Source organism: Salvelinus namaycush, chromosome 4 (assembly GCF_016432855.1).
Source record: "Salvelinus namaycush isolate Seneca chromosome 4, SaNama_1.0, whole genome shotgun sequence".
Classification (NCBI taxonomy): Eukaryota; Metazoa; Chordata; class Actinopteri; order Salmoniformes; family Salmonidae; genus Salvelinus; species Salvelinus namaycush.
In genome coordinates this window covers 24302896-24322378 of record NC_052310.1, presented here as the reverse complement: position 1 = coordinate 24322378, position 19483 = coordinate 24302896, and the positions used below count along the sequence as shown (strand labels likewise).

The 19483-nt window shown below is 42.2% G+C and overlaps 1 protein-coding gene across 1 annotated transcript in view; it reads right to left on the bottom strand.

Annotated features, from left to right (window-relative positions):
- The window catches only part of plxdc1 (plexin domain containing 1), a 72947-nt gene extending 55447 nt beyond the window's left edge, over positions 1-17500 (bottom strand). The window contains exons 1-3 of the mRNA XM_038990447.1: positions 17351-17500; positions 8000-8143; positions 7733-7802 (exon numbers count right to left, since the gene is read on the bottom strand). Of these exons, the coding sequence (XP_038846375.1) occupies positions 7733-7802; positions 8000-8143; positions 17351-17473 (337 nt within the window). The 5' untranslated portion in view covers positions 17474-17500. The remainder of the gene's footprint in view (positions 1-7732; positions 7803-7999; positions 8144-17350) is intronic.
- Between the last annotated feature and the right edge of the window lie 1983 nt (positions 17501-19483).

Here is a 19483-nt window from a genome sequence, read left to right as displayed (position 1 = left end):
CAATCCAGGTGTGAAAAGCTCTTACACTAAGCTAGAAAGACTAATAGCTGCCAAAGGTGATTCTAACATGTATTGACTCAGGGGATTGAATACGTATGTAATCAAGATACAGTTGAAGTCGGAAGTTTACATACACCTTAGCCAAATACATTTAAACTCCGTTTTTCACAATCCCTGACATTTAATCCTAATAAAAATTCCCTGTCTTAGGTCAGTTAGGATCACCACATTTTAAGAATGTGAAAAATCAGAATAATAGTAGAGAAAATGATTTATTTCAGGTTTTATTTCTTTCATCACATTCCCAGCAGTTCAGAAGTTTACATACACTCAATTAGTATTTGGTAGCATTACCTTTAAAATTATTTAAATTGGGTCAAACATTTCGGGTAGCCTTCCACAAGCTTCCCACAATAAGTTGGGTGAATTTTGGCCCATTCCGCCTGACAGAGCTGGTGTAACTGAGTCAGGTTTGTAGGCTTCCTTGCTTGCAAACGCTTTTTCAGTTCTGCCCACAAATGTTCAATAGGATTGAGGTCAGGGCTTTGTGATGGCCACTCCAATACATTGACTGTTGTCCTTAAGCCATTTTGCCACAACGTTGGAAGTATGCTTGGGGTCATTGTCCATTTGCGACCAAGCTTTAATTTCCTGATTGATGTCTTGAGATGTTGCTTCAATATGTCCACATCATTTTCCGTTCTCGTGATTCTATCTATTTTGTGACGTTCACCAGTCCCTTCTGCAACAAAGCACCCCCACAACATGGTGCTTCTCGGTTGGGATGGTGTTCTTCGGCTTGCAAGCCTCCCCTTTTTCCTCCAAACATAACCATGGTCATTATGGCCAAACAGTTCTATTTTTGTTTCATCAGACCAGAGGACATTTCTCCAAAAAGTACAATCTTTGTCCCCATGTGCAGTTGCAAACCGTAGTCTGGCTTTTTTATGGCAGTTTTGGACCAGTGGCTTCTTCCTTGCTGGGCGGCCTTTCAGGTTATGTGGATATAGATACTTTTGTACCCGTTTCCTCCAGCATCTTTACAAGGTCCTTTGCTGTTGTTCTGGGATTGATTTGCACTTTTCGCACCAAAGTACATTCATCTCTAGGAGACAGAACTTGTCTCCTTCCTGAGCGCTATGACAGCTGCGTGGTCCCATGGTGTTTATACTTGCATACTATTGTTTGTACAGATGCACTTGGTACCTTTAGGCGTTTGGAAATTGCTCCCAAGGATGAACCAGACTTGTATAGGTCTGGTCTTGGCTGATTTCTTTTGATTTTCCCATGACGTCAAGCAAAGAGGCACTGAGTTTGAAGGTAGGCCTTGAAATACATCCACAGGTACACCTCCAATTGACTCAAATGATGTCAATTAGCCTATCAGAAGCTTCTATAGCCATGACATAATTTTCTGGAATTTTCCAAGCTGTTTAAAGGCACAGTCAACTTAGTGTATGTAAACTTCTGACCCACTGGAATTGTGATAGTGAATTTTAATTGAAATAATCTGTCCGTAAACAATTGTTTGAAAAATCACCTGTGTCATGTACAAAGTATGTCCTAACAAACTTGCCAAAACTATAGTTTGTTAATTAACAAGACATTTGTGGAATGGTTGAAAAATGAGTTTTAATGACTCCAACCTAAGATCTTCCTAGATCTTGCCTCCTGGCCAAACTGAGCAATCGGGGGAGAAGGGCCTTGGTCAGGGAGGTGACCAAGAACCCAATGGTCACTCTGACAGAGCTCCAAAGTTCCTCTGTGGAGATGGGAGAACCTTCCAGAAGGACAACTATCTCTGCAGCACTCCACTGATCAGGCATTTATTGTAGAGTGGCCAGACAGAAGCCACTCATCACGAAAAGGCACAACAGCCCGCTTGGAGTTTGCCAAAAGGCACCTAAAGACTCTGACCATGTGAAACAAGATTCTCTGGTCTGATGAAACCAATATTGAACTCTTTGGCCTGAATGCCAAGCGTCAAGTCTGGAGGAAACCTAGCACCAGCCCTATGGTGAAGCATGGGGGTGACAGCATCATGCCGTGGGGATGTTTTTCAGCGGCAGGGACTGGGCGGCAAGTCAGGATTGAGGGAAAGATGAACAGAGCAACATATAGAGAGATCCTTGATGAAGTCCTGAGTGCTCTGGAGCAGGTTCTCAGACTGGGGCGAAGAGTCACCTTTCAACAGAACAATGACCCTCAGCACATAGCCAAGACAACGCAGGAGTGGTTTCGGGACAATGTCCTTGAGTGGTCCAGCCAGAGCCTGAACTTGAACCCAATCGAACATCTCTGGAGAGACCTGAAAATAGCTGTGCAGCGACGCTCCCCATCCAACCTGACAGAGCTTGAGAGGATTTGCAGAGAAGAATGGGAGAAACTCCCCAAATACAGGTGTGCCAAACTTGTAGCGTCATACCTAAGACTTTTCTTCAACAATGTACTGAGTAAAGGGTCTGAAAGCGGATGTAAATAGAATGATTAAGTTGTTTATTTTTAATACATTTGCAAAAATGTCTAAAAAACAGTTTTCGCATATTATGGGATATTGTGTGTATATTGATAAGGGGGGAAAAAAACAATTGAATCAATTTTAGAATTAAGGCAAGCGTTCTGAATACTTTCCGAATGCGCTGTATCCACCAATTGTCAAGGTTTTGTTTTTGTTTTCAAAAAGGAAGAGATGCTAGTTTTCAAATTCATGATCTTTTAGATGTATATTCATTATTTTCACTGTAGGTGAATTGTGAAGTTTTTAGCTTATTTGAGTAGTAGCTATATATAAGAAAAGATGGATGTGTTATTTATCTGAAAGCAATCAGATATAGACGTTCATTGTCTTAGTATTATTTACTAAACTAAGGCAAATATGGCTGATATTTTTTATGTAAGTGTAGTCCGACATACAGTACCAGTCAAATTTTCGGACACACCTACTCATTCAAGGGTTTTTATTTAATTTTACTTTTCTAAAATAAACTCAGCAAAAAAAAGAAATGGCCCTTTTTCAGGACCCTATCTTTCAAAGATAATTCGTAAAAATCCAAATAACTTCACAGATCTTCATTGTAAAGGGATTAAACCCTGTTTCCCATGCTTGTTCAATGAACCATAAACAATTAATGAACATGCACCTGTGGAACTGTCGTTAAGACAATAACCACTTACAGATGGTAGGCAATTAAGGTTACAGTTATGAAAACCTAGGACACTAAAGAGGCCTTTCTACTGACTCTGAAAAACACCAAAAGAAAGATGTCCAGGGTCCCTGCTCATCTGCGTGAACGTCCCTTAGGCAGGCTGCAAAGTTGCATGAGGTCTGCAGATGTGGCCAGGGCAAAAAATTGCAATGTCCATACTGTGAGACGCCTAAGACAGCGCTTCAGGGAGACAGGACGGACAGCTGATCGTCCTTGCAGTGGCAGACCACGTGTAACAACACCTGCACAGGATTGGTACATCCGAACATCACACCTGCGGTACAGATATAGGACGGCAACAACAACTGCCCGAGATACACCAGGAACGCACAATCCCTCCATCAGTACTCAGACTGTCCGCAATAGGCTGAGAGAGGCTGGACTGAGGGTTTGTAGGCCTGTTGTAAGGCAGGTCCTCACCAGACATCACCGGCAACAACGTCACCTATGGGCACAAACCCACCGTCGCTGGACCAGACAGGACTGGCAAAAAGTGCTCTTCACTGACGAGTCACGGTTTTGTCTCACCGTGGGTGATGGTCGGAATCGCGTTTATCGTCGAAGGAATGAGTGTTACACCGAGGCCTGTACTCTGGATCCGGATCGATTTGGAGTTGGAGGGTCCGTCCTGGTCTGTGGCTGTGTGTCACAGCATCATTGGACTGAGCTTGTTGTCATTGCAGGCAATCACAATGCTGTGCATTACAGGAAGGACATCCTCCTCCCTCATGTGGTACGCTTCCTGCAGGCTCATCCTGACATGACCCTCCAGCATGACAATGCCACCAGCCATACTGCTCGTTCTGTGTGTGATTTCCTGCAAGACAGGAATGTCAGTGTTCTGTCATGGCCAACGAAGACCCCGGATCTCAATCCCATTGAGCACGTCTGGGACCTGTTGGATCGGAGGGTGAGGGCTAGGGCCATTCCCCCCAGAAATGTCCGGGAACTTGCAGGTGCCTTGGTGGAAGAGTGGGGTAACATCTCAGAGCAAGAACTGGCAAATCTGGTGCAGTCCACGAGGAGGAGATGCACTGCAGTACTTAATGCAGGTGGTGGCCACACCAGATACTGACTGTAACTTTTGATTTTGGCCCCCCCTTTGTTCAGGGACACATTATTCAATTTCTGTTTGTCACATGTCTGTGGAACTTGTTCAGTTTATGTCTCAGTTGTTGAATCTTGTTATGTTCATACAAATATTTACACATGTTAAGTTTGCTGAAAATAAACACAGTTGACAGTGAGAGGACGTTTCTTTTTTTGCTGAGTTTACATTGTAGAAGACTAGTGAAGACATCAAAACTATGAAATAACACACATTAAATCATCTGGTAACCAAAAAAGTGTTCTTCATAGTAGCCACCCTTTTCCTTGATGACAGCTTTGCACACTTATGGCATTCTCTTTACCTTCTTCACCTGGAATGCTTTTCCAATAGTCTTGAAGGAGTTCCCACATATGCTGAGCACTTGTTGGCTGCTTTTCCATCACTTTGCGGTCCGACTCATCCCAAACCATCTCAATTGGGTTGAGGTCGGGTGATTGTGGAGGCCAGAACATCTGAAGCTGGTTGAGAGAATGCCAAGAGTGTGCAAAGCAGTCATCAAGGCAAAGGGTGGCTACTTTGAAGAATATTAAATATAATTTAATTTCTTTAACAAGTTTTTGGTTACTACATGATTCCATATGTGTTATTTCATAGTTTTGATGTCTTCACTGTTATTCTACAATGTAGAAAACCCTTGAATGAGTAAGTGTGTCCAAACTTTTGACTGTATGTTTCTAACTTTGGAATATGGCCAACTTTTGCAGCTGTAACATCTTTTGGACAGTAAAATCAAATCAAATTTTATTGGTCACATATACATGGTTAGCAGATGTTATTGCGAGTGTAGAGAAATGCTTGTGCTTTTAGTTCTGACAGTGCAGCAATATCTAACAATTCCACAACAGCTACCTAATAGACACAAATCTAAGTAAAGGAATGGAAAAGAGTACATACATATAAATATATGGATGAGCATTGACAGAGCGGCATAGACAAGATGCAATAAATGATATAAAATACAGCATATACATTGGAAATGAGTAATGCAAGATATTTGAACATTATTAAAGTGACTAGTGATCCATTTATTAAAGTGGCCAATGATTTCAAGTCTGTATGTAGACAGCAGCCTCTCTGTGTTAGTGATGGCTGTTTAACAGTCGGATGGCCTTGATATGGAAGCTGTTTTTCAGTCTCTAGGTCCCAGCTTCAATGCACATGTACTGACCTCGCCTCCTGGATGGTAGCGGGGTGAACAGGCAGTGGCTCGGGTGGTTGTTGTTCTTGATCTTTTTGGCCTTCCTGTGACATCGGGTTTTGTAGGTGTCCTGGAGGGCAGGTAGTTTGCCCCCGGTGATGCGTTGGGCAGACCACACCACCCTCTGGAGAGCCTTGTGGTTGTGGGAGGTGCAGTTGCTGTACCAGGAGGTGATACAGCCCAACAGGATGCTCTCAATTGTACATCTGTCAAAGTTTGTGAGGGTTTTAGGTGACAAGCAAAATTTCTTCAGCCTCCTGAGGTTGAAGAGGCGCTGTTGCGCCTTCTTCACCGCACTGTCTTTGTGGGTGGACCATTTCAGTTTGTCTGTGATGTGTACGCCGAGGAACTTAAAACTTTCCACCTTTTCCACTGCTTTCCCGTCAATGTGGATATTGGGGTGCTCCCCCTGCTGTTTCCTGAAGTCCACGATCATCTCCTTTGTGTTGTTGACATTGAGTGAGAGGTTATTTTCCTGACACCCCACTCCGAGTGCCCTCACCTCCTCCCTATAGGTTGTCTCGTCGTTGTTGGTAATCAAGCCTACTACTGTTGTGTCGTCTGCAAACTTGATGATTGAGTTGGAGGCGTGCATGGCCACGCAGTCATGGGTGAACAGGGAGTACAGGAGGGGGCTGAGCACACACCCTTGTGGGGCCCCAGTGTTGAGGATCAACGAAGTGGAGATGTTGTTTCCTACCTTCACCACCTGGGGGCAGCCCGTCGGGAAGTCCAGGACCCAATTGCACAGGGTGGGGTTGAGACCCAGGGCCTCAAGTTTAATGATGAGCTTGGAGGGTACTATGGTGTTGAATGCTGAGCTATAGTCAATGAACAGCATTCTTACATAGGTATTCCTCTTGTCCAGATGGGATAGGGCAGTGTGCAGTGTGATGGCGATTGCATCGTCTGTGGACCTACATTTGGGCGGTAAGCAAATTGAAGTGGCTCTACGGTTACTGGTAAGGTGGAGGTGATATGATACTTGACTAGTCTCTCAAAGCACTTCATGATGACAGAAGTGAGTGGTACGAGGCAATAGTCATTTTGTTCAGTTACCTTTGCCTCCTTAGGTACAGGAACATCTGGAAGCATGTGGGGACAGCAGACTGGGATAGTGAGAGATTGAATATGTCCGTAAACACACCACCCAGCTGGTCTGCGCATGCTCTGAGGACGTGCCTAGGGATGCCGTCTGGGCCGGCAGCCATGCGAGGGTTAACACGTTTAAATGTCTTACTCATGTCGGCCATGGAGAAGGAGAGTCCACAGTTTTTGGTAGCGGGCCATGTCTGTGGCACTGTATTATCCTCAAAACGGGCAAAGAAGGTGTTATTGTTTGTCAGGAAGCAAGACATTGGTGTCCGTGTTGTTGGTTTTCCTTTTGTAGTCCGTAATTGTCTGTAGACCCTGCCACATACGTCTCGTGTCTGAGCCGTTGAATTGCGACTCCACTTTGTCTCTATACTGACATTTCGCTTGTTTGATTGCCTTGCGGAGGGAATAACTACACTGTATTCGGCCATATTCTCAGTCACCTTTCCATGGTTAAATGCGGTTGTTCGCGCTTTCAGTTTTGCTCGAAAGCCGCCATCTATCCACAGTTTCGGGTAGGTTTTAATTGTCACGGTAGGTGCAACATCTCATATACACTCCTATGTACAGTACGATGTCAAAAGTAGCATGCTGTTCTGTACAGTGGCTTGCAAAGTGACAAATAAAACAATAAGACAGTTTTACCTCAAAAGCCTTTCATTCCAAGAATATAGAAATTATTGAAATTGTAAAATATATCCAAAACCCTCTCATAGTTTCAGAGGAGGAACTGCAGATTGTGAATGAATTAGTAATGGTGCTATAAATCACACATCCCTGTAATTCGGAGGCTTTGGGTCTGTAGCGGCTAACTCAACGGTTACCATTTTCAATCTTAATATTTAATTATGAAAAGCGATTTAGAATTCCATTTATCTGGAACCTACTCCGGAAATGGGATAAGCAGAGCGCTAATAGCTTCTCTTGCTTAAAGTGTACCTCGAAGGAAACAAAAAAGGTGTTTCCCAATTTTAGGCGTTTAAGAATATATCTGTGTGGAAACAGTCTAGTTTTTCAATACACAATAATGTGATCCTGTTGGATGTGTTCGCATAGAAGCATTTACCGCATAGTGAAGAGACGGCTAGTTTGGACAGTTTTAGTAATATAAATTCAGTTTACCTCCTGTTGCTATGGTGATTTGTCTCAGGTAGTGTCCATAGAAGGGGAAGTCAAAGGAGAGAGCCACACGCTAGGAGGAGCATAATATCATATCAGACAGCATGTCAGTCATGATGGCAATGTCATGGTGTCAAAGGACTGCATGCAGGCCTATGTACAGTATTGTTTCTGTGCTCTTGTCTACGTCTCATTCTCCCACCAACTCTAACCACTTTGCATCTGTATGCGTATAGTGTGTGTGTGTGTACGCATGCGTGCATGTCTCACCGCTGCCTGCCGGTGTGTGTTGGACAGGATGCCGTGCACTCTGACTTCGCTCTGTTGCACAGAGCTTAGGTCTACCCAGAGTTCCTCCATCCGTCTGTCCCCTGGCCCGTAACTCCTCCACCTGTAGTACCTCTGAGAGTCCTCCTGAGAAAGAGGGCGCTGATTAGCACAGAAAGCTTTTCCAGAGTTTCAATGAATTCACTGGTCAGTGGCCCAAGGCCTTGATTTGGTAAAAATGTACTTTGACTACATCACCATAATGCATTTATTACACATCTATAAGCATTTCATGAACGTGATAACAGGTCCCAACTGCATTATTAAAGGTTAATGAAATATATCCATAGCATATGTATAGCGCATTCATGTTATGCAAAGCTCATATTTAGGTATCTTAATAGAGCACAGTGTCATCATTATGGATGTTCTCAAAAGTGTGCTTCTGCAATACCAGTGTTAGTGAATATGCAAAAAGGCCAAACGATGATTTGAAAATTATGTTGATATACAGTGCATTCGGTCATTTTCCTGTTGGAAGGTGAACCTTCGCCCCAGTCTGAGAGACTAGACAGGATCGAGGTAAAGATGAATGGAGAAAAGTACAGAGATCCTTGATCAGAACATGCTCCAGAGCACTCAGGACCTCAGACTGGGGCAAAGGTTCACATTCTAAGCTCACAGCCAAGACAACACAGGAGTGGCTTCGGGACAAGTCTCTGGATGTCCTTGAGTGGTCCAGCCAGAGCCCGGACTTGAACCCGATCTAAACACATCTGGAGAGCCCTGAAAAAAGCTTTGCAGTGACGCTCCCCATCCAACCTGACAGAGCTTGAGAGGATCTGCAGAGAAGAATTGGAGAAATTCCCCAAATACAGGTGTGCCAAGTTGTAGCGTCATAATGCTGTTATCGCTGCCAAAGGTGCTTCAAAGTACTGAGTAAAGGGTCTGAATACTTAAGTAAATGTAATATTCCTGGGTTTAAAAAAAATATTTCTAAACATTTCTAAAAACCTGTATTTTCTCTGTCATTATGTAGATTGATGAGGACATTTTTTAGACTAAGTGTCACGCCCTGACCTTAGAGAGCCTTTTTTATTCTCTATTTGGTTAGGTCAGGGTGTAACTTGGGTGGGCATATCTATGTTTCTATTTCTTTGTTGGCCTAGTATGGTTCCCAATCAGAGGCAGCTGTTTATCGTTGTCTCTGATTGGGGATCATACTTAGGCAGCCCTTTTTCCCACCTTGTTTTTGGTTAGGTGCTGTGTTAGCACTACAAAACTTTACATGTCGTTTATTCTTTCTTGCTTTTTGGTGTTCATTTAATAAATTGATGATGCACGCCTACCACGCTGCACCTTGATCATTCCATCAACGAACGTGACACTAAGGGTGTAACGTAACAAAATGTGGAAAAAGTCAAGGGGTTTGAATACATTCCGAAGGCACTGTATAAAACACAACAAAATTAAGACACAGAAACCAGTTGCTTTCGTTTTGACAGCAGAGGAGCGGTGAAAGGACAATGTGACATCACGTCCGCGTGACAGAACCAGCATTCCTCTGAGCTATTTTTGGTATTTTAAAGGACGACTGCACTTCCAGATTTGGCCTTGTATTTGATTTGATTCATTAAGGATAGGGGGCAGTATTTGGAAGTTCGGATGACTGACATGCGCAAAGTAAACTGCCTGTTACTCAAGCCCAGAAGCTAGAATATGCATTGGTAGTTATTGGTAGTATTGGATAGAAAACACTCTGATGTTTCTAAAACTGTTAAAATAATGTCTGTGAGTATAACATAACTGATATGGCAGGCAAAACCCCAAGGAGAATCCATCCAGAATTTTTTGGGGGGAGGTGACCACCCATTTGAAATGCCTGTCTATGGGAAAATCAAAGGAAATCCTCCCAGATTGCAGTTCCTATGGCTTCCACGAGATGTCAACAGTCTTTATTGGTATTGAATACACCATTCTCCGTCTTACATTTTATTGTTTATTTACATATTAGGGTACCCGAGTATTGATTAGAAACGTTGTTTGACTTGTTTGGACGAAGTTTATTGGTAACTTTTGGGATTCCTTTGTATGCATTTTGAATGAGTGGAACAGGTGGATTACTGAATCAAGCACGCCAACTAAACAGATTTTTGGGGGATTTAAAGAAGGACTTTATTGAACAAAACTACCACTTGTTTGTTATGTAGCTGGGACCCTTGGGACTGCAAACAGAGGAAGATCTTCAAAGGAAAGTTATTTATTTTATCACTATTTCTGACTTCTCTGCTGGTTTGGAAAATGTTTTTAATGCTTTTGTATGCGGGGCGCAGTCCTCAGATAATCGCATGGTATGCTTTCGCCGTAAAGCCTTTTGAAATCTGACAAAGCGGCTGGATTAACAAGTTAAGCTTTTAAATGATGTATGACACTTGTATTTTCATGAATGTTTAATATTACGATTTTTATATTTTGAATTTCACGCTCTGCAATTTCACCGAATATTGGCGAGGTGGGTCACTAGCGCCCCACCTACCCAAAGAGGTTTTAAAGACATTCTCCAATACTTTGGCAACTTTCGGCTGGATGTGTAAATGTGTAGTTCATACATGCATAATCTATGTGCAGAATTACTGTCTCATCTCAATTAGCTACGAAATCCCTAGTTTGAAAGTGACTTTTCTTGAAGCTGTGCCGCACCATTTTCTCTACATTTCCCCCCACGTGGGCCAGCCCTCTGGCAATTTGAGTTCTAGCCAATGAGCTTCAGCCCCTCGCATTTGACTGACAGCAATCAAGATGCCTGCCCAGCGTTATCCAATGAGGTTACAGGGTGGGCCCAACAGCTCAGTGGACACAGCAGACAGAGAGCAATAAACTGGTGCACATAACCACACATGTGATGTAGTACCCAATTTTCTGTGGGAACACTTTTGGCCCGTGCTTGTGACTTTCAGAACAAAAAAAATGTACCCTTATGATTCAACCCTGTGGGGATCTTAATGCACTATTGACCTCAGGGAGGAGGAGGAGAAGGGCTAGTACAGGCTATATATACAGTGTATACAAAGTACCTGAGAATCTCTAAGAAATGCTTGCGGCCATGACTGAATTCAACCTGAGTTGGTTTCGATGTGTGGTTTGATGTGCGTGTTCGCTGGTGGGAAGAGTTAGCCAAATTATTTAACTAATTAGCTTCAGCCGGCTGGTGTGCGACCATTGCAAAGTTGGTTTGACTTTGGATAGCCTATCTCCGTGGCTAGTTAGGGACCGTCAGTAAATTACACAATGTAGATGACAATATTTATGTCTTATTAAATGCTTTCAATATTTGTATTTGAATTTCTACAGACCTATTTGAATTTTAACATATGACCGGTTACAGGAAGCTATGCTTATGTCGCACGTCACTACTTCACAGGAGAGGCATGTGTTTTTATTTTTTTAATCAAAATGCGTTTTTTGCTAGAAATGCCTTCTGGAACATGCAAACTTTCATGTGCCTTAACGAACTTGTACGCCATCTGTAAATACAAATACAATTGTTGGTTTAGACACAAAAAAAGACAGGAACCTTCCCGCTAGCCATGATTGTCTGAGATAATGGATGGACTGGACATGTCAAGTGATGAGTTCAGATTAGTCTGCCACGTAGCATGATTCTGTCTATAACATGAGCTGCTCAGCATGTGTAGATAATCCTTGCTACCTGACAAAATTAGAAGATATAGCGCTTGCCATGGATTACTGCAAAAGTGTTGCTACTGCTCTTAACATTCCTGTCCTGAATTTTGCAGGCACTATAGACAAAGATTAGTGGGAAAAAGTTGTGATGGACTACTTTCTGCACACGGTCAGTGTGAACCGGAGAGACTTGACACAACGCAGGCCAAACAAGCTGTACAAATAAAACAGAGTTAAAGGGGTTCTAGTCTGCTGTGAAACGTTCATCTATGTATATGGGTAAGAGTCTAGCTACATTTTCAAATTTGTCACGTTTCATTTTCATTGCAAATTAAAGCGTACTGTTCGCTAGCTAGCGAACGTTAGCTTGCTGGCTCGCTAACGTTACATGTGTGATCTATGCAGTAATATTATTTGTATCTCAGAAAGCCATTTGCATTGCTTGCTATAGTCTAATGTTAGCTAGCTAGCTAAAATTTAACCTAGTTGGTTAGCTTTAGCTACCTGTAGATTCATACTACAGCATTTCATGTATGGTGGCTAGCTATGAAAATCAGTTTGTATTGCTATTAGTATGGGTTGGGATTATGGTTAATTGTTTAGCTAGCTAGATAACGTTACATGTCTAAACAAAAGACTACACTTCGCTAGATGATTACTCATCAAGTTAGCCAGGTGTGTCTGGGGATGATTACGGCCATCTATTGAATTTCATAAACATGTGTACATGTCTAGACAATAGTGACCCACCCACTTAGCTAGATGTGGCTGGGGGGTGGTTATAGCATTTCTTTCACATGACCCATCAATTTAGACAAGTGTGTCTGGTAGGGGTGCGCCGACATATCCATATTCGTATCCGTCAATTGACAGTTGGATCGGAAAAAAACAAGTGCTTTAATATGCCTAAATAGATGTTGGCAAAGCACCTCCCTGCATGTTCTCACTGCAAAAAAAGCTGCAGATTAAGAGCAGTGCGCGGAGGGGTGGGTTTGTATGTGTGTCTGTCCTCAATTTACAGCAGGCAGCCAAGTTTGCTGTCACTCAGTCAGAATGCGCATTAGCGTTTAATCTTTTCCAAACCCTTGCCCCACTTGTTAGATATTATGCACATTGATAGCAAATGTCCTCGCCATGTTGATTTATCATAGTAACAGGCAGCAGCAATCTAAATGATCAGATCGAAAACATGCGAGGAAAAGTGTTTGGATGAAATTATGAAGCGAATGGACGGAGAAATACAGCTTCACTCTATCCAATCAGAGCAGCAGGTTCAACGTACAGCCCGCCCTTCTCTTTAGACAGTCAAACTAGCCAGTTGAGTTATTTAGACCACGCATATGAGTGGCTCAAAGACAGTACAGTATGGTTTAAAAACTCTGACACGTAAGAAACATGCTTGCTGGCACCCCAAAAAAACATTTTTTCTGATCATAGATAATTACAAAAAAACTCTGATCATAGTCGTGTCCAGAAAATTGCCCATATCCGTTACGATACTCGTTTGTCCGACTACTCGGCACACCCCTAGTGTCTGGGTAAGCATCACCTAATAATGATAAAATATTTATACTATATTTTTATCTGGACACTTTCTATTTTTGATAGTGCTGCTATGCAAATATACAAGTAACTATTTCACTGTACCGTTTACACCTTCTGCATCCTGTGTATGTGACAAATAAACAGATTTTATTTGATATAGTGTGTTTACTAGAGACGTTAATGTGAAGAACAACATAACCTGCACCAAAGTCAGATTAGAATATAGGCCAAGGACTAGATAAAGTGTATTTTTACCTGGAGTTTTTCCTTATTGTAGGCTACTACTTTCACCACTTTTAGTCTTGATATCTTTGGTTCTTTACTACACTACCTTACTCACTCTGTTTAGCACATGTGAATCCTTAAAGAAATGGGTGGGGCTAAGGCTTAAGAGGGTGTGAACGATGCTCAATATTTGTAAACAAAGAACTCTCCAGTAGGTGTACCAAAACATTCAAGGGCCATTTGCTCAAAAGTGGGGTTACAAGTTCAACTTTCAACGCAGAATTACTTTCCTATTGTTCTTCAACTACAGTGTATAATATACCATTTTGTAGTTTCTACTTTTATCCAATGTAAAAAAAAAAAACACAATTCCAAATTATTATGCTACATAAGACTGAATCGAGGCGGTCGGTCACGTATTGTCCCACGTACATTGTGTAATTTACAGATGGTCCCTAGCTAGCCCCATACGGATATCCAAAGTCAACCCAAATTTATCACAGGCATTATAATCGGGTCATGTGCAGCTGCACTCTGCATTGATGATTCCTTGTGTGCTGCCAACCATGGGCATGTGGGCAGGATTGAAACAAACCCAACCTCCATTTACGTTGTGATGCAGTCAAGCATTTCGCAACACCCGCAATAACATCTGCTAAACACGTGTATGTGACCAATAAATTTGATTACCACAAGTCTCACAAAATTCAGTTTTGGACGAGCCTGACTATGACCAAAATTAAACTATTCACAATTTGTCCATTTTGACAGTATAATAAATGTTTGACTCGTATACACTGAGCATACCAAACATTAGGAACACCTTCCTAATATTTAGTTGCAAGTGACATCAATAAGGGACCATAGCTTTCACCTGCACAGTCTGTCATGCAAAGAGCAGGTGTTCTTAATGTTTTGAGTACTCAATGTATATGCCATTTAGCAGACGCTTTTATCCAAAGCGACTTAGTCATTTGTGCATACATATTATGTATGGGTGTCCCTGGGTATCAAGTCCATTACCCTGGCATTACAAGTGCCATGCTCTACCAACTGAGCTACAAAGGACCACATAGGCTTTGAATATGAATCTTTGTCAAATCTACTCAAGAAAGTTCTAACTGAAAAATGTCAACAGTAGGATTCTTCGGCGATGTCCTCAGCAATTGTTTTCTGTGCTAGCTACATCTGGAAAATTTAAATAGAATGTTCATATTTCCTTTAAAGTCAATGCAGCTATTTTTAGACCAATATCAAGTCATTACTGGGTAACAATCAAGTACCTTACTGTAATAGATTTCCATTAACTGGGCACAAATAGCTTTTTAGCAAAAAACTTTGTCAAGCAAGAATTTAGCTAGGACTGTGGGGAGGGGGAAACTAAAAACGGTCTCTTATTGGCAGTGTGGTTTGGAACTGTGTTATTGGTCTATTAACCAATTTACCGTATGGTGATGTCACCATGGAAAGCTGAAACTCCCTCCCATGCAAACCTGCGGATTAGAAGGTCCTGTGTAGATTGTATTTTTAACCAGCAACTATCAGAAAATAACACTGATCACATTTTTTTCAAAATGTTAGTTTTAGCTGTTGTACAATATGATAGAAAAACACAGGAAATTGTTTTATTTTGACTGTACTGGGCCTTTAACATTGTGTTGTGTCCGTATTCTTTGTGATAAGTGAGGCATGTTTATAAATGCTTTATAAATACATTAATGGGAAAATAGAATTGACAGTACATTGACTGCATAGAATTCATACATAGACCTTTAATGTTGGCGTTATAGATCAGTGGCAAACTGCACAGTTAATTAACCATGACATTTTAAGCTATACATGCTTAACGAATGAGAAAATAGATACGCTTTACTTTGACTGCATATAATTCATAAATAGACCCTTTATGTGTGCGTTATAGACCAATATGCGCAACCTAATAGGGATGTGGAGGAGGGCTGTTAATGAGTTACGAAAAAGCCTTGACCCTCAACTACACGATTTTGATCTGTAAAATTTACCCCGAGGATTCAACACTGTGGGGATCTTCATGCACCATTGACCTCATTGAGAAGAAGACCATACTTTAAGTCGCGGGCCTATACCGGCCGGTGCGGGAAATGGGGCTAGTACAGGCTATATAGCAGCATCATTTTCAAAATGTGGTTTGGCCTTTAGGCATATTCACTAACACTGTTATGGCCGAAGCACATTTTAGAGAACAGCCATAATGATGACACTACGCTGTCATTGTAATGATGCATCTATTAAGATGCCTAAATGTCAGCTTTTGCATAGCATGACATGAATGCGCTATAGATATGCTATGGATATATTTCATTAACCTTTTAATGTGGTTAGGACCTGTTATAACACGTTCATGAAATACTTATAGATGTGTAATGAAGGTGTTATGGCTATGTAGTCAAATTAAATCGTTACCCTTGATTCAATCTAGAGTAGGAGGGTATTCTATTGTATTCTTAATATGTATGGTTGTGGAAGATGGTAGTCCTTATGATGGGAAGATGATAGCCATGATGCTAATTAGTAATTGAGGTTGGAGTTAACTATTGTGCATAGTGACACCAGGGGTCCTTTCCATGTACTGTATTTTCATTTACACCAGGTGGGGGAGCTGTATACATACTCTAATGATCTCAGTGCTTTGGCATTGTAAGCCTCTGTATCTATTTAACGGATCTCAGAACTCGATCACATTATTAATGTGTGCTTTGCTTCAAGGTGACAGAGAGCAATGGTGCTGGGGTTTAGGTGTGGGCTGGGAAAGTGGAGCAGTTAAATGCAGTGTTCTCAATGACGATCTGGCTGCTCCACATACAGCGAGTGACCCACTTTCTCTCCTTCCCCAAGACCCAACACAAGGCCCTGTTTCTGGGGGAATGAGAGGAGAGCAGATCCCCAGACTTTGCCCAGGGCTGAAACACCTGAGCTGCGTTAAGATTGGTCAACGAGAGCGGTCGTGGTGAGAGGTTAGAGGGTCTTGCGTGAAACCAGACGACACACACACTAAGTTGACAGGACAAGGCCAGGATCTGTTGTCAATTTGTAGTGCCGAGGGTAGTAGAAAAGCTAATCACAATTTATTTGGCAGAAATTATACTTATGTGGTAGTAAGAGCAAAATTATACACTGGTCCCCACCACACCAACTAATCCAACAAACACATTTAAACACACATTTTATTAACCCAAAAATGTATTCCCATTCAAAATCCTATTTCCCTAACCTCAAACCCCTAACCCTAAAACTAAACGTAACCTTAACTCCTAAACCCTAATTCTAACTCTAAACCTAACCCCAAAGCCTAAAATAGCCTTTTTCTTTGTGGGGACCCCACTTTTCCGAATTGTCCTTGTTTTAATATCCTTGTGAAGACTTCTGGTACCCACAAAGATAGTAAAACCAAACCACAAACACACGGTGGAAAAACCCATCTATGGAAAACTCGCTTGCAAACTACCATACACCTGTCATTAATATCCCAATAGAAGTCACCCCTGATAAAGGGTCATAGCTTCATCTGCTGGGGTCACACACTGCTGGCCATTATCAAAGTGCTTAGCCATGCATTGAGATGTGGTTATTAGCGGTGACTAATGAAGATGTTGCTAATGACCTACTACCAGCTGTGTCACAGAGAGGGCCTAGGCTTTAGCTCACAGGGCCAAGAGTGTTATGTGGTGTGCAGGAGACGCAGTCAGTCGCATGAGCCTGATCCTGAGCAAACTGATGTGGGAGTTAGGATGGCAACTAACAAGATGCTGAGCAGAGGGGAAAATAACAATATTGCTATCGATATCATCACAGATGGCTGCCTGTTAGTTAGACCTTGCCACTACAAGAGTTATACTAAACATGACTCATTAAATTTCTCACCACCACATGGGTTATGTTGTCGGGCAGGGTATCGATGTCCAGTCCTCCCTCCAGTGCGTTGCGTACCGCTCGGTTCTGACCATGTTTGATGGAGGGCTGCTGGTCTCTGTAGATCCTGCCCATCTCAGACGAGCCCCCATCTATCCGCAGTGACGTATCATCTAAAAACATGAAAGATGACAGTCAAGATAACATGGCCATTCGATAGAAACGGCAATATCACATCTCATGCAAACTATGAGAACACCACAACAAGAAATACATAACTGATTAAAAACAAACAGAAAAGCTATACTCAGGGGCGTCATGCACCCCCAAAATCTGAGGGGGAACAAAATACGTGAGAATGTACCCCCCCAGCCCAAAATTTATATTCTTATGCCACTAGTACCCTAACCCGTAATCCATATTGTAAAAAGACATTTGATAATATTTATGACCAAAGGAAAAAGCAGTGATCTACCTACAGTGCATTTGGGAAGTATTCAGACACCTTGACTTTTTCCACATTGTTAGGTTATAGCCTTATTCTAAAATGTATTCAATTGTTCCCCCTTCATCAATCTACACACAATACCCCATAATGACAAAGCAGTAATAGGTTTTTAAATTTTTCCATAAGTATTCAGACCCTTTACTCAGTACTTTGTTGAAGCACCTTTGGCAGCGATTACAGCCTCGAGTCTTCTTGGGTATGACGCTACAAGCTTGGCACACCTGTATTTGGGGAGTTTCTCCCATTCTTCTCTGCAGATCATGTTGGATGGGGAGCGTCGCTCCACAGCTATTTTCTGGTCTCTCCAGAGATGGTCGATCGTGTTCAAGTCCGGGCTCTGGCTGGGCCACTCAAGGACATTCAGAGACTTGTCCCGAAGTCACTCCTGTGTTGTCTTGGCTGTGTGCTTAGGGTCGTTATCCTGTTGGAAGGTGAACCTTCGCCCCAGTCTGAGGTGCTGAGCACTCTGGTGCAGGTTTTCATCAAGGGTCTCTCTGTACTTTGCTCCGTTCATCTTTGTCTCGATCCTGACTTGTCTCCCAGTCCCTGCTGCTGAAAAACATTCCCACAGCATGATGCTGCCACCACCATAATGATGGTGCCAGGTTTTCTCCAGACGTGACACTTGGCATTCAGGCCAAATAGTTCAATCTTGGTTTCATCAGACCAAAGAATCTTGTTTCTCATGGTCAGAGTACTTTAGGCTCCTTTTGGCAAACTCCAAGCGGGTTGTCATGTGCCTTTTACTGAGGAGTTGCTTCCGTCTGGCCACTCTACCTAATTGGTGGAGTGCTGCAGAGATGGGAGAACCTTCCTAAAGGACAACCATTTCCACAGAGGAACTCTGTCAGAGTGACCATCGGGTTCTTGGTCACCTCCCTGAGCAAGGCCCTTCTCCCCCGACTGCTCAGTTTGTCCGGGTGGCCAGCTCTAGGAAGAGTCTTGGTGGTCCCAAACTTCTTCCATTTAAGAATGATGGAGACCACAGTGTTCTTGGGGACCTTTAATGCTGCAGAAATGTTTTGGTACCCTTCCCCAGACCCTTCGACCTGGTTTTTGGTTATTGCTCTGGCATGCACTGTCAACTGTGGAACCTTATATACCGTAGACAGGTGTGTTGTAGAAACATCAAGGATGATCAAAGGAAACAGGATGCACCGGAGCTCAATTTCGAGTCTCATAGCAAAGGTTCTGAATACTTATGTAAATAAGATATGTTTGTTTTTAATACATTTTCAAAAATGTATAAAAACCTGTTTTTGCTTTGTCATTATGGGGTATTGTGTGTAGATTGCTGAGGAAATTGTTTTATTGAATTCATTTTAGAATAAGGCTGTAACTTAACAAAATGTGGAAAAAAGTAAAGGGGTCTGAATTCTTTCTGAAGGCACTGTAAGCATACCTCTTAACTTCATTGATAGCCTGAAATGGCTTCTTGGTAGCTAGTTATGAGGTTGGGACATTGGGAACCTATCTGGGCTAGCTAAAGCCAACTTCATAAAACTGCTAGGTGGCTAGTATTTTATTTCGAATTTTTAAACAGAACAAAATCTGAGGTGGCATGTGCCCGTGCCCCGTATGAGCATGACACATCTGGTTATACTTGTAAAACAATACCTTCTGAACATCACCCGAGG